At 32.2% G+C, this 15872-nt stretch overlaps 1 protein-coding gene across 3 annotated transcripts in view; it reads right to left on the reverse strand.

Moving 5' to 3' along the window:
• The window catches only part of LOC139491580 (baculoviral IAP repeat-containing protein 3-like), a 23330-nt gene continuing 7458 nt past the window's right edge, over positions 1-15872 (reverse strand). Inside the window, exons 4-8 of one of the 3 annotated variants that reach the window (XM_071279334.1) lie at positions 14522-14648; positions 12146-12330; positions 9143-9173; positions 1161-1945; positions 1-161 (exon numbers count right to left, since the gene is read on the reverse strand). In XM_071279334.1, coding sequence (XP_071135435.1) covers positions 1689-1945; positions 9143-9173; positions 12146-12330; positions 14522-14648 — 600 coding nt within the window. In that variant the 3' untranslated portion in view covers positions 1-161; positions 1161-1688. Of the gene's footprint in view, positions 162-248; positions 1946-8305; positions 8499-9142; positions 9174-12145; positions 12331-14521; positions 14649-15872 lie in introns of those variants that run through there. The other 2 variants (XM_071279335.1, XM_071279336.1) reach the window with 2 other exon arrangements.

A 15872-nucleotide genomic window follows, 5' to 3' on the forward strand; every position in this document is an offset into this window, starting at 1 on the left:
CTCTTCTAAGCAGTAATAATTCCACACGAACCGCATATATAGTATACATTTCTCAGCTCATGAGAAATTCAAGAGCTTGAAATTGTAATTTTAACTTTTATAAACCATCATGGATGACTAGGATTTGTCAAAGAGCGTCTCCTCTTTTTGTTGAAGTTCATCTGAAAGTTCAAATAACCTCAAAGATAAATATTCAGTGTCTACTTATAATCTTGAGGTATAGGTCTTACGTGCTGACGTGGGGTATATTTTTTCTTTTTCAGTTTTTAGTTTATTTGTCTTTGTACTATTGTGTACTTTTTAGTTGTTAGATTCTTGTCATGCTTGAAGTGACTCGGAAAAGTGAGATTTAATTAGTGTTACCTTCATTTTGATTACTTATTCACGTTTTAATTAATATGTAATGTATTAAGAAAGTGTGTATAAATTATGTTTTACTATAAACGATGTACTATCAATTACGATCTGTTTCTATTTTCATCTTTGTCTGATTGTTTAGATGTTTGTCTGAATCTTTGAATCAGTTGTGTTTGCATTAAGTGATGTATGTTTAAAACACTTTGGATGCCCAATAATTGTCACGTTTCGGGGTTTCTCACCCAATATTTTCAATATAACTTAACTATCAAAAACTGTCATACAAATAAGAGGTTAAGATCATAATTATTTTACTAGCGTTAACCACTCATTTTCTTCTCGATATGCTTGCATAAAGTCGTTCATGACATTTGTTTGCCATTCGTTCTATTGTTTGACAAATCGGGCGTTTTATTTTATTATGTTTTATTAACGTACTCCTTCTCAAATTCACCTTAGAGTTTTATACGACTGCCTCTTTATAATCGAATAAGTATCCCGTAAAATATTTACTACGATTTGTGAACAAACATTTTTCAATTCGAAACACTAATTCGTTAAGCTATTCATTCGTATTATGACATCATTACAATTGTCGATTCTTACAGCTTATTCTCCGATGCGCATATATCTTTTCAAGAGAAGAGACAGATACTGGGCAGAATAATTATAACAACTGAACATTTTATTGGAGAGATGCTATTGTGTCGACTGATGTGGGTCGTTCTCACCTTTAGTTCCCTTAAATTCTCTTTCTTATTTGTGTTTATTTTTTAATGCTTCTAAATATTAAGTGCACTTACCTTTCATGTAGTGTCCTTTTTTTTGTCACCATCACGATATGCTCTACTTACAAATAAAATGCCTCTGCATTTTCTTCTTTTTTTTTAAATCAGTTAGGTCGCATTTGAGGCTGAGTTTTTACTTCAACTCCTTTCATCAGTGAAATAACATTTCATTAACAAAATGTCGTCTTTTACACAGTGATGTGTTCTGATGTTTGTTAAAATACCAAATATTCAAGCACACCGTCAAGGCAAACAAATTTGTCTTCTTGACATAAAGTTTACCAATCTTATTATTGGATCTAGAGTTTATTATTGGATCTAGAGTTCCCGACTGTGAAGCGAGTTCAAAAGATTTCTATTGTTCAGAAATTCTGTGATCGATTTCAAGAAAATGGCCATTTTACTTTTCATTCCAAGGACGACGTGGTTTTATATAAACATTTTAATATCACATGGTCCACATGAAAAAAATATTTAGTTGCAGAACAGAGAGACTTTTGAATACTAGAAATCAAAAATGTTAACTGTTGGTGATTGGACACTTCATAGGATTGTTATTATTCTATTGATTACATCGGTGTCACAATACGGACATTTTGTAAATAAAAGAGAACACTGATAACACGTGATTCTATGGCCACATTTCAGAAATAAACTAGTTGCTTTTTCAATTTTACATTTGATGCACTTTCCTTTAATGATATCATTATATGTACAAACTTCACTTTTATTTCGAAGTGGGACATCATCGTTAAGACTATCGAATATATCTGACTTGCAACTGGTTTTTCCTCCTTTGTCTAAAAATATATAGTATTTCAAATATTGAAATAACACAATGCATCATAACCTTCCGATAATGATAATACATTTTGACGTAAGAATGTGGAAACCGTAGTTCTAAGCGTCTGTGCGTCATAGTGTCCTACACATTACATTGCGATTTATGTTTATGATTCTTGTTCTGAACGTACATAAAAGAGTCATTAAAACATTTTTAATGGGAAACATGTGTACGGTTCCATATAAGATTACATTGTAATGGTCCGAGACCACAATTATTACGTAGTGCATTTATTTTAGAACATAAATGAAAATTAAAAAAAATCCCACCTGCGCTTTCTCAAAAATTTTTTTACAGTGTGTTGTACTACTTTTGGGACAAATTATATCAAAATTATAGAAAACTTCATCGGCTCTAACTCAAAATATAGACAATTTTATTTTTAAGGCGTCTTGAAATCTTTTGACAGCTTCCGAAGTGCTAATGTTTTAACCTTTTTCAGCTGGACCCAAATTTTTTTACAGTGTAATTTCGCCCCCCTACTTGCAAATTAAGGCATTAAACATGGAGAAATAAATTTGGAAGGGGTATAAAAATAAATGGCAAGTAACCCACTGTCAACACTAGGGACTATATTCGTGAACAACGAAAATCAAGGGACGACAATTGTGGTCTCGGACCTATCGATGCGAGAATACATTTCAAAATGAATAACTTATTGTTCAACCATAGTTACAACTTTTTGAGTGTACAAAACTGGTAATGAGGAAAGACGTGTATGCTAATACCGGCGTCACACATCAGCGTATAGCTCCGACGTACGCCGGACGTGTTAAAAAATCATGAACGCTACCAATACGGTAGTAATTTTGGGTGTATTCAATCTGTCAATTATAACTGTTACGTGTGCTCAACGCGCTTTAAGCGTGTATTTGGTGAACGAGAAGTGTACCTAAATGTTTATCGGGCGTTGAAGAAACGTATGTTGGCGTATCCCTGGCTATTGTCTAACGCAGATGGAATGCACGTTATTAAGAACAAAAGTTTCTTGAACGTATTCGAGACGCGTCCCGGTCATGTCTTGGACGTTCTATTATGGGGTTTTTGTTACAAACACACCCTCATACGTTTTAGTTAAAGTCGAACTATCTTCAAGCGTCTACAACATGCCTTAAACGTGTCTCAAACTTATCTGTAGCGAGTTCAACGCGCTTGTAGCGTATGTATAACGTGAATGTAGGTACACGCTAGACACACGCTTGAGCTGGATGAACATTTTTATGCTGCATAAAAATTTCCACGAGTTGTAGCGTTCACCAAGCGTATACCTTTGTATTTCGACGTGCTTCAAACTAATGCAGCGCGCGTTTAACGTTTGCTAAGCGTTCCTCTGACGTGCAACTAACGTATACCGACTTTGAACTCTGTCTCTGTACGTTTGGTGTACGACGGTCTATACGCCAATGTGTGACGCCGGCATAAATTGTGTATAGAAATTTAGCTCATGATATACATATAGTTACGCTTTTAGCATGTGTTGTTTTATAATTTTACATTTTAACACAAGGTACCTGAATGCGTCTTTCTTAAACACTCCTGACTGCAAATTCTAGATGATTCGAATCACCATGAAAAGAACCAAACATCTTACAAATACTGTTATGAAATACTTAAAATATTTGCTGTACGTATAGAAACAGTGCAAACATTTCAACAAAATCGAGACACATCGAAATATATAACGAGTACGCTGTTAAAAAGCGAACAAATGTAAAAGTACTGAAACCACCAACAAATACAATGTAGCACACATCAGAGAACTTTATCTGTGAAAACAACTGCTATATAAGTTATTGGGTAAAGGCATTTTCTAAAACAGTAGGTAAACATATAGGATGCAAATACCTCAAGCACATGAAAACATATTAAACAATTCTTATGTTATACAATTAATCCCACAAAATCATAATGTGCATCTGGGAAACTAGAGGCTCTTAAGAGCCTGTGTCGCTCACCTTGGTCTATGTGCATACATGTATTAAACAAAGGACACAGATGGATTCATGACAAAATTGTGTTTTGATGATGGTGATGTGTTTGTAGATCTTACTTTACTGAACATTCTTGCTACTTACAATTATTTCTATAATAAACTTGGCCCTTTAGTTACACAGAGGAAAATTTATAAAATTAATGAAATTTGTTAAAAAATGACTATAAAGGGCAATAACTCTTTGAGGGGGTCAACTGATCATTTAGGTCATGTTGACTTATTTGTAGACATTATTGCTGTTGACAGTTTATCTCTATCTAAACTAATATTCAAGATAATAACCAAAAACAGCAAAATTTCTTTAAAAAATACCGATTGTGGGGAAGCAACCCAACAACACATTGTCCAATTCATCTGAAAATTTCAGAGCAGATACATATTGACTAGATAAACAATTTAACCCCTTTCAGATTTGCTCTAAATGCTTTGGTTTCAGAGTTATAAGCCAAAATCTAAATTTAAAAATATGTTCTAATTATAGCCATAGTAGCCATCTTGGTTGGTTGGCCGGGTCACCGAACACATTTTTTAAAACAAGATACTCCAATGATGATTGTGGCTAAGTTTGGTAAAATTTGGCCTAGTAGTTTCAGATGAGAAGATTTTTGTAAAAGACTACAAAATTTACAAAAAATTGGTAAATAATGACTATAAAGGGCAATAACTCCTTAAGGGGTCAACCGACCATTTTGATCATGCTGACTTATTTGTAGATTTTACTTTGCTGAACATTATTGCTGTTTACAGTTTATCTCTATCTATAATAGTATTCAGGATAATGACCACAAACGGCAAAATTTCCTTAAAATTACCAATTCATGGGCAGCAACCCAAAACGGGTTGTCCAATTCATCTGAAAATTTCAGGGCAGATATATCTTAACCTGATGAACAATTTTACCCCCATGTCAGATTTGCTCTAAATGCTTTGGTTTCAGAGTTATAAGCTAAATCTACATTTTACCCCTATGTTCTATTTTTAGCCATGGCGGCCATCTTGGTTGGTTGGCCATGTCACCGGACACATCTTTTAAACTAAATACTCCAATGATGATTGTGGCTAAGTTTGGTAAAATTTGGCCTAGTAGTTTCAAAGGAGAAGATTTTTGTAAAAGTTAATAGCCGACGCCGGACGACGACGACAACGACGGACGACGGACGCAAAGTGATAAGAAAAGCTCACCTGGCCCGAAGGCTAGTAAACAAGGTCTATATGACTCTTTTCTGAGGAAAAAATAACACACTTATATTCATTTATATCTGTTTGAGTATGTCAAACGTATGTAAAAACATAATTCTTGAACTTCTTTATCGTGAGTTAAAGACAAAGATCTTGGTTGTAGAAGTTAAAGATAGTATTAAAACTGGTTTACTGGCGATTGAATATAGTTATCAAAGGTACCAGAATTATAATTTAGTACGCCAGACGCGCGTTTCGTCTACATATAGACTCTTCAGTGACGCCAAACAATGTGCCAAATACGGCTAAGGTAATCTATGCCAGAGATTAGAAAATCCTTAGTTTCTTTAGCATAATGTGTCTTATGTAATGATGTCATTTTATGACATACGACAGATGAGTAGCTGTCGAAGTCTAAATTGCAATTACTGTTACAGTAATAAACTTGATCAATCTTACATAAATTACTTGAAGTACTATCGATTTATAAATATAAAAAAAACCATGTACAAACAAACATGAAAATAAGAATCAATGCTCGTACAATTAGAGGTTGTTTTTATATAACAATACGTTCTTAGATAATAAACTCTTATAACACTTTGAAATATTTTCTCCATACTGTATCTTAGCAAACTAGACAGACATTACAATGCTTACTGGTGCAATACAAGTAGTACCTTTTATGTTGGATAACTTCAAAAAAAAAAAGAATTTAAGTAATACAATAGCAAAGCAAAGCAAATAGTATCTGCAGTTTATTTGATATTTTTGTAATTTGACTTTTTTTTTATGAATAACATATTCATATTAATCCACATAAAAAGCAAATAAGTAACTATATCATCTTATTCATTAATGACAATCATTAATTGAAGAAGATAAGCAAAACTATTTCAAAAAGTGTAAAAAATGCTACTGCTGGTTTCCCCTGGTTTATAATGAAGCAGATATGGAAGGGAATATCCACCATAATTAAACAATTCTTCATTTGTAAAATGTAAATTCTTAATTTGTGACATGTAACTTCTTAATTTATCAATGCAGTTTTTTAATTTGTTAATGTATTTTCTGCATTCGTTTCATGAATTTCTACATTTCCTGATTTGTGAAATGTAACTTCTTGATTTGTAAATGCAATTTCTTAATTTGTTAACGTATTTTCTTCGTGCGTTTCGTGGAATGTAACTTGTTTCTTCCTTTGAGTCACGTTGCGGTAGATCGTAGCAGTGCAATTGTTACCGCTGCCATCCAAAGAGAAGTTACGTTTCTAAAGAAAAACTACAAGTTACAAATCAAGAAGTTTTACATGTCTAGAATGAAATAGTTTCACAATATTGCACACGAAGTCGCTGTGGATCCGTGTCAATTCCCACCTTAAAAAAAATATCTCAAGTTAATCAAATTTCTTAGGAGAAAGCGATTATATGACATGTATGAAGTTCTTTGAACGATTATTTATTTCATATACAACGATTTAATAATTATAATCACACAATATTCTACACAGTGACCATTAATCAGTGGCAGGGAAGGTGATGGAAGGTTCCGGGTGTTGAAACCCCTATTTGTTTGACTACTAATGCTTTTGCATGGGGACAGATGGTAAGAACCCCCTTTTCTATTTGACTTGAAGGTGTTTGCACCTCCTTTTAAAAATTACTGGATTTGCGACTGATTATATATAATTAGTGGATTATAGGCTCCAACATACAAAAATAGAACTGGGTTGTTTTAATGTTTTAATAAAGGAAATAAAACATAGACCAGCGGCGGATCCAGAAATTTTCATAAGTTGGGGTCAATTGACTGACTATGAGGGGGCCCACTCTCGTCATGGTCTAGTGATTCCATATTTAATCAATCCATTTTTACCTAGAAAAGAGGGGCCGGGCTCAATGAAAAACCCTCTTAATCCGCCTCTGTAGACGGATATGTGAAAACACAGATTTCTAATAAATACTGCAATTTGAACATCATAATCCATTGAGTTTTACTTATTAACTTTGTAAAAACTAACAGGGGGGGGGGGATACTTTTAATCTTAATCATTGTTCGTATAAACTATAGTATCTAAATAACTGTATATGTAAAATCCTATAGATATCTTTTCCCTGATCTTTGCGTTGAACATGTGTTCAAGAAGATTGTTCTATTTAATTTATATATGAAGACCTTTCGTATCTTTTTGAAGTGACAAAATCAGCACATGGATCAAACAATTTGAAAAAATAATCGCCTTGTAGGTTTGAAGTATCTAAGTCAGTTGACATCGTTTCAGCAACAACAAAAACAGATATAATGTCCAAGCAAGATGTCAATGAATTCCGGACACAGCATTTTTTTTTTTAATTTTGTTCAGCCCCCGATCATTAAAAATACAAAACTTAACTGGGGTATCAATAGACTAAAACCCATTTAGAGTCGTGTCATGATTTGTAGACGAAGAGCTGGTGTGCTCTGTTTACTCTAAATTCGTCTTCTTATACAGTGTCCGGATTGGAGAGCTGATTGTTGAAGACGAATGGTTAACTTATGGCATTTCTGATTTGAAAAGAATTTGCATCACATTATTAATCAAAGTAGTTGTATTTTCAATTATTGTAGTTGTATGTTTCTTTAATAAACAAACGAATATGACAACTTCAATGGATATAAATAATAAAATATTTGGTACGATTTGGCGAAGGTACGGGTTTACATGAATCCACAGGGACCTCGTGCGGAATAATGTGGAACTATTCTATTCTTGGTTTGTAACATGTTGATTTGTAGCTTGTTGTGTTTCTTTAGAAACGGAACTTTTCATTGGCTTGTGGCGCTGACAATTACACTGATCTCTAAAAACGTTACTCAAACAAAGAAACAAGTTACATTTCACACATTAAGAAATGTAGAAATCTATGTAATGATCGCGAAATACGTTAACAAATTAAGAAACTGCATATACAAATTAAGACGTTACATTTCACAAATCAAGTATTGTTGAAAATCATTTAACAGATTGAAAAAGTACATGTTACAAATTCAGAAATGACATTTTACAAATAAAGAAATTGCATGTTACAAATTAAGAAATTCCATTTTACAAATAAAGAAATTTATAATTATGGCGGATATTCCCTTCCAGAATCAGAAACTTACAGAAATGTCTATTCTTTAGTATTCCATACTTTCAGACACCCACTAACAGCCAACAACTCATGTGCAATTTTCGTACTTGCTAACCTTTCTGGAAAGTGGGTGTGAAAACAATACTCCTTAAAGTACCTCCTTGTTCGAAAACCCGTGCATCGGACGCATGATAAAAAATGTCTCTTCTTTCCGACCACATTACCTAAGTATGAAACACCATTATATAACAGTAAGAATTTCTGAACCAAATTAAATTGGTCCACAAATGTTCTTTAATTCAAAAATGTGTCGCCCTCGTTTCTAAAAAGATTTAAAACTCATGGGATGTCAATCCTAGGAGTTTGACCCAACTCATTAAAAATCACACTTTCAAGAAAATTATACATGATGTTTGCAGATGACAAAAAGCAGAAAAATTTTGATCAACGAATCAACCACCTCTACCCAACATAATATAGGTAAAAAAATAATTCAGAATAATAAAATGATAAACTAAAAGTATTTAAAAACAAACCTAACCGGTATGGTAAACTGCCAAGATAATCGGCATTAACATTTACTAAAACAATAAGTTAGCCAAATTGTTACAAGTTCCAATTACAAGAACTCATAAAATAAGTTATAAATTGTTGTTATCCATTTTAATCTGCTGATTTAAATTTAACAAGAACAAATAGGTTATTAAAGACGAAAAAATATTAGTATCTTTATATTTTCTGTGATTATTCATGCTTATTTGTGTGGACTCTTTTTTTATTGGAATTCTTTCAACAAAGTACTACTAGTATATCTTAGTTTTGTCTTTTCTTTTTTGACGTCTTAAATTTAATTAGAGAATTTTCCTACCATATTTATTCTTTATCTTCTCTTGTTCGTCCTATCAAATAAGACATTTTAAAAAATCATTGTAAGAAAAATATAAAATACGAAATTTAAAAATAGACATCGGAAATCATATGCCATCATGGTTATATGTCACGTATTGAACATAAAGAGAGTATGTTTATTTTTTTCTTTCAAAAGACAACCAATTACCCTTTTCTATTTAAGAAAAGAATACTACGAATATTATTATTAGAAAAAGAAAGCAAAATCTCTGAAGATAATTATCGTGTCATTCCAGATTTGAAATTAAGGATATGACGATAATTCATTGATTGTTCTCTTTACAAAGTATACTGGCAGAGTTGCAATGAAAAATTAATTTACTAGATTAAAAGAAAATTGGCTCAGTACTTTGTGCCTATCCAATCCCAGTACATCCCATCAATGTAATGTGGTTTCTATGGTAAAACAAATTCTACTCGTGTCTTCCATTTTTGCTAATGTGCTTTGTGCGTATGCATTTTGTGTTTCATTGTTACATGTCGTGGCTCTGTGCTTATACATCCCGTCATCGAGGTATAGTGCTATGGTAATTATTTGTATTCTCGTCTTTCAGTTTTTGCTAATAGTCTTTGTCTATATGCCTTTTGTGTGCTTCTTTGTTACACATTTGTTTGTTTTTCATAGTGATTAAGATTATAAAAACAATGTTGATTGCTGTACCCTATTTTTTGTTCACACATCGGTAATCATTTAATGGAACTTAAGGTAGATAGGATGTCTTCCTCCATCTTGAATTTGGAAATATCAGAAAACAAGGTCTAGATCTTTAATAGAATGTGCAAATTTTGAGAGTAGTAGGTAATTCATGTGTGAGACCTTTCATTTCAATATAGAACATGACATGTTTTATTTATCATATTTATGGTTGTATTTTACAAAAAATAGAAAACTTTTGTTTGATTAAATTTTTCAAACTTAGCCACATAATGGGAGGCAACTCAAATGCAAGGACGGATAATTCAGATTAAGGTACTTTTACAATAGAATGTGTTAGGAATTTACCTATTTTATAATGTAGCAAAAAATTGGATTTTCCATGCATAATCTATACAAAATCTGTCAATTTTGAACGCCATGTAACGTGAAAATAAGCTCCTTGACCCATTCTTTTTATTATATTTTTTTAAAACATGACATAAACTACAATTAGGCAAATTATTAAAAAATTCTATGGATTATAGTTTAGACACCCCACCCCATCTACCTTAATGCGACTGTCATTCAAATTACAGGTTAAGCTAGCTATTAAACCAGGTAGGTATATTCCACCATTTTCTACATTTGAAAATTAATCAAATTAGGAATATAACAGTTGTTATCCATTTGTTTTAAGTGTTTGACCTTTTGATTTTGCTATTTGATTGGTGACTTTCAGTTTGAAATTTTCCTCGGAGCTCAGTATATCTTTTTTTATTTTACTCTTTACCGCCTAGTAGGTAGGTTATTTTTTCGACCTGATGACAGACGGAAAATATTATGCTAGACTAGATGAAATAATATATCGAATGTTGGTAGAAATGTAATCTTTCAGAGCGTTGTGCATACTCCTATGACTAGAAATGATGTATTAAGAAATCCATTACAGTGCTAGATTAGCGAAGTCATATTGTTAATATATTTTGTATCATTGACAATCGACTACACTTGAACATTTTCAGAACTTAATTTAGAAGTTGCATATTCTGATACTTCAAAATTAGGTCAATTTCTAAACTTGTAGAAGATTATTTGTGATTTACCTCATTAGAAAATATCACTGAATGAGCGAACTGAAATAAAGGATGAAATCCTATTTATCTACTTATGCATGAATAACTTTTATGGTTAATCGTCCTTTTGAACACTCAAATCATAATCGTTTTAAGCCAGGGATGTATAAACACATAGCAATAATAGGACTTGTATGACCAAAAAGGGGAGTTTATGATGTTGTCTTCAAAAGTTTGCCCAGATGTTTCTTAATATGTTGAACCTATTGATCGCGATTTCCGAATTTTGCACATGTTTTAATATTTAGATTATTTATTTCTAATATATAATTTATAATATTGTTTAAATCTAAATATATTTTTTGAACGTCAAAGATTTAGATTGGAAACGGTATGTATGGCGTTGTTTTAAGAGAAGCCCTATCGACCATTAGTAGAAATAAGAAATGAAATACAAAGTCAATTTCGAGACATTTCTTCATCATAAGCTTGCAGGAATATAATCTCCATTAAATCAGTTTTGGATACAATGTTTAAATCAGACAATATATTTAAGGAAAGACTGTTATATTTTTTCTGTCTATGAAAAAATAACATAAAAAATGTGATGCACACTGAATAACACGCGTAGCGGGTTATTTAAGGAATGACTGTAATATTTTTTCTGTCTATGAAGAAATATCATAAAAAATACGGTGCACACTGAATAACACACGTAGCGGGTTATTTAACAGTGTGAACCACATTTGTTATGTTATTTCGAATAGACAGAAAAAATATTACAGTCATTTCTTATAATTTAATTCTAAATTCCATTTTAAACCGTAGAAAACCATGAAAAAACGTTGATTACGTCACATGACTAATTCATGTCTATGGGCTGATATCAAAATAACGTCAGCCAATCAGCAGACGCGTTACATCCAAAATTAAATTATTTAACAGTATGTACCACATTTTTTTATGTTATTTCGAATAGACAGAAAAAATATTACAGTCATTTCTTATTATTTAATTCTAAATTCCATTTTAAACCGGAGAAAATTATGAAAAAACGTTGATTACGTCACGGTCACATGACTAATTTAGTCTATGGGCTAATAAACAAAATAAACCGACAGACAATCAGAAGACGCGTTGCATCCAAAGTTAAATTATTAGTGTATAATTGCATTTACTTTCAAGGCGCTTTATGCACACTGTGCAGATCGACATGCAACAACTGTATCTATGTTTATTCACAGTTACTTACCACATATTTTTTTAGGACAGAGTTTACAAATTGCTTTCCCTTCCTTATTACCAAATATTGACACTCATATTGTTTACGGTCTAACCATCTGGCATGCATTTCCCAAGGGTTGACGTCTGTCGTCCATGGTAAAAGTGTTATGTTACAATAATGACATACTACGTATTGGTTTCCATCTTTGTTAACTACAAATTTTATTATATTAGTTGAAACCATATTCATTCATAACCACATTGACATTATTTAACGTAAAATATATCTACAGTAAATCAAGTCTTGAAATTGTTAAAAAAAAACCTGTATGGGTGTTGATAATTGGTGACGTGTTTTGATCCAAAAAGTTATCAAAGCAATGAATAAAACTAAACTTATTTGTGACCCGCCATGACATTTGCAGGCTTATGGAGGTAGAACGTCATTGTTAGAAACATTATAAACATGATAAATATCGAGATTCAATAAAATACGTATTGCAAAGAAGAGATGAACACTTTCCTTAGCTTCTTTTTTGCGAACGCCGAATTATATATCATATATAAGTTTTGAAGTAGTTTTAGTTTATTGTGTGAAGTGAAAAGTTTTTGAATCTACATTTTAAATTGGTACAAAAAAAATAATTTCTGCTCTTTAAATTTCCTTTCATAAATGAAGTCTGAAATATATCCATAATAATAAATGCACCGTATTAAATGCATTTAAGAGAACACCTACTTATAAACTGTTACGTGTTGCATACTATGTAAAGAGACATGCATAATAAATCTAAAAACAAAAGGGGGATTCTTAAAGCTTATTTTGACAAATTTTAAACATATTTCAACAAGTTTAAATTACATGTTCTTGAATAGAGCTACGAACAAAACAAAAATGCTGAGACTGCTCTAAAGATTTCTTTCATAAATAAAGTCTGAAATATATCCATAATAAATTCACCGAATTAAAGGCATATATGAAAACACCTCATAAACTGTTACGCGTCGCATGCTATGTTTAGAGACATGCATAATAAATCTAAATTAAAAAAAAAGGAATTTTTAAAGTTTATATTGACAAATTTTAAGCTAACTTCATTTCAACAAGTTTAAATTACATGTTCTAAAATAGAGATCAGAATTGTTTGTATTGTAGTAAATCTAAAGCTTTGATATTTTATTCAAATACGCTATTGAACATCACCAAGAGCCAATAAATACAATTTTGTGTTTTATAAATTAGTGCCTTCAATAAATAAAAGTCGTCATAGAACAGTCTCATTTCCATACCGGTATTTGAAATGACTCGTTGCTTTTACAACAAAAATGTCATAAAAACATGACTAGGTCTTCTAGATAAATATACAAAAAGCAAATTTTAGACAATGTACCCTCCTAAGCCTTGAAGTGGTTAGACACATATAGTTAATGGCGTTTTTCTCACAATAAAATTGAGAAAGGAAATGGTGAATATGTCAAAGCGACAACCACCCGACCATAGAGCAAACAACAGCCGAAGGCAACCAATGGGTCTTCAATGTAGCGAGAATTCCCGCACCCGTAGGTGTCCTTCAGCTGGCCCCTAAAATATGCATAATAGTACATTGATAATGGACGTCATACTAAACTCCGAATTATACACAAGAAACTAAAATTTAAAATCATACAAGACTAACAAAGGCCAGAGGCTCCTGACTTGGGACAGGCGCAAAATTGCGGCGGGGTTAAACATGTTTATGAGATCTCAACCCTCCCCCTATACCTCTAGCCAATGTAGAAAAGTAAAACAATAACAATACGCACATTAAAATTCAGTTCAAGAGAAGTCCGAGTCTGATGTCAAAAGATGTAACAAAAGAAAATAAATAAAATGACAATAATACATAAATAACAACAGACTACTAGCAGTTAACTGACATGCCAGCTCCAGACCTCAATTAAACTGATTGAAAGATTATGTCTTCATCATATGAATATCAGGTACAATCCCTCCCGTTAGGGGTTTATCCATAAGCCTGGATATGTCGTGGCTGGTCACATTTATGCATCTATATAATATAACTATATGTAGATCTCTGATTTTGATATATACGTATAAGCGAGCTACTAATACATGCATTTCTGTACTTTAATATTTAGATAGTATATATAGAAACGATATAAGAGGTTTTTATGACAGTTTTATATTTTGTTATGACTTATTTAAAAGACCTAGTGATAAAGTAAGCTTATATATCATTCTTTCACTGTAAACACAATTCAGAAGCTTTTCTCTGTAGTTTGTATTGTTACACCCATATATCTATCAAAGCGAAAGACGCAATAGCTAAATCTGTCATTACTAAAAACTAAAATCGTGTTTCTCCTTAACAGTAGTTTATCTAATAATTAGTAACAATAAAACCTTGAAGGAAGAAGCCAGCTTCGGCAAAACTATCTGGTGAATGGCCAACATTTCTCCCATTGAACAAATTGAATGAAGATGCACGCTTTGTTTCGTCTTCAAAGTTGAGATGCATTGGTCTATAAATCTGCAACCATACATGTATGAAGTATCAAATGTAAGATATATGGGTGTCGTATTTATTGAACAGATCCTCTATCTAATGTTCAAGTCTATTTCAATTTAAAACATGTTATCAAGTTTTGTGTTGTTTGCATTCAGTCTCGTTACGATGTTTGTCGATTTACTGATTTTAATGCATTTACAGTTAACAGACATCAATAAAAACTAAATGAAAGGAAAGTTTTGCCGTGATAAACACAACGCTCTCTCTAAGGTCGTGAGAATATTGAGTTAACACGGTGTGGTGTTGTTGTCCCTAACTCTAAAACTAAAATCGCTGACTTGCCTGTAGGTTTTGGTCTCAACTTATTGTAGTTCATTTAATTTTCTGTCAGTTGCAATTTGTGGTATGAAACCAACCGTTCAACTGGTTAGAAATTGTTAAAAACAAAGCTGCTGTAGAAAACCATATTTATGCCATCAAAGCGCAAGGTGGTAAAATAAAGCATACTTAAAAAAAAATGACAAACTGACTTGGATGGAGAGTTTTTCTTTGAATGTACATAAAACTGGACGAATTCATAGACTCTGTATATATAAACATTGTATCCAAGGATTTGAAGCTGAAAAGTGACAATATAAGCCCTCCATAGATATCGAATATGACATATTTCTGGGAAATCCTTCTAATACAACGTTAATATATACTGAGTTTGTGATTTACCTAAACCTTATGGACATTGAAAGACCAGGGGGTCTCACTTTTATTTAAGCGGTCTCAGGTAGGTTTTCACTATATATTTTGATCCAACTTTCACTGTAGGCGCTTCGTAAACATGAAAGACCGGAAGTGTATCCAAATTCCTTTTAGTCACGTTTGTATCTACCTATTAAATGTCTGCATACTATTAGAAAGATTGAGAGATCAGGGGGCTCTCACCATTGCCCTGTGCCCTTTGTAATTTATAATATGTATCTGAAAAGTGACAATATAAGACCTCCATAGATATCAAATATGATATCATTCTTGGAAATCCTTCTTATACAACCCTTATATATATACAGAGTCTAAGATTTAGTTAAATGTTATGGACATTAAAAGACCAGGAAGTCTCACCCTCATTTAAGCGGTCTTCACTATATATTTTTTGGGGGGCTTTCGATAAATATTTCTATTTATATTCATAAATGTTTTGAAGAGTTATCGGTTTTTCTTTTTGTTTTAAGAAATATCATGTATAAAAGAACA

Source organism: Mytilus edulis, chromosome 10 (assembly GCF_963676685.1).
Source record: "Mytilus edulis chromosome 10, xbMytEdul2.2, whole genome shotgun sequence".
NCBI classification, from domain to species: domain Eukaryota; kingdom Metazoa; phylum Mollusca; class Bivalvia; order Mytilida; family Mytilidae; genus Mytilus; species Mytilus edulis.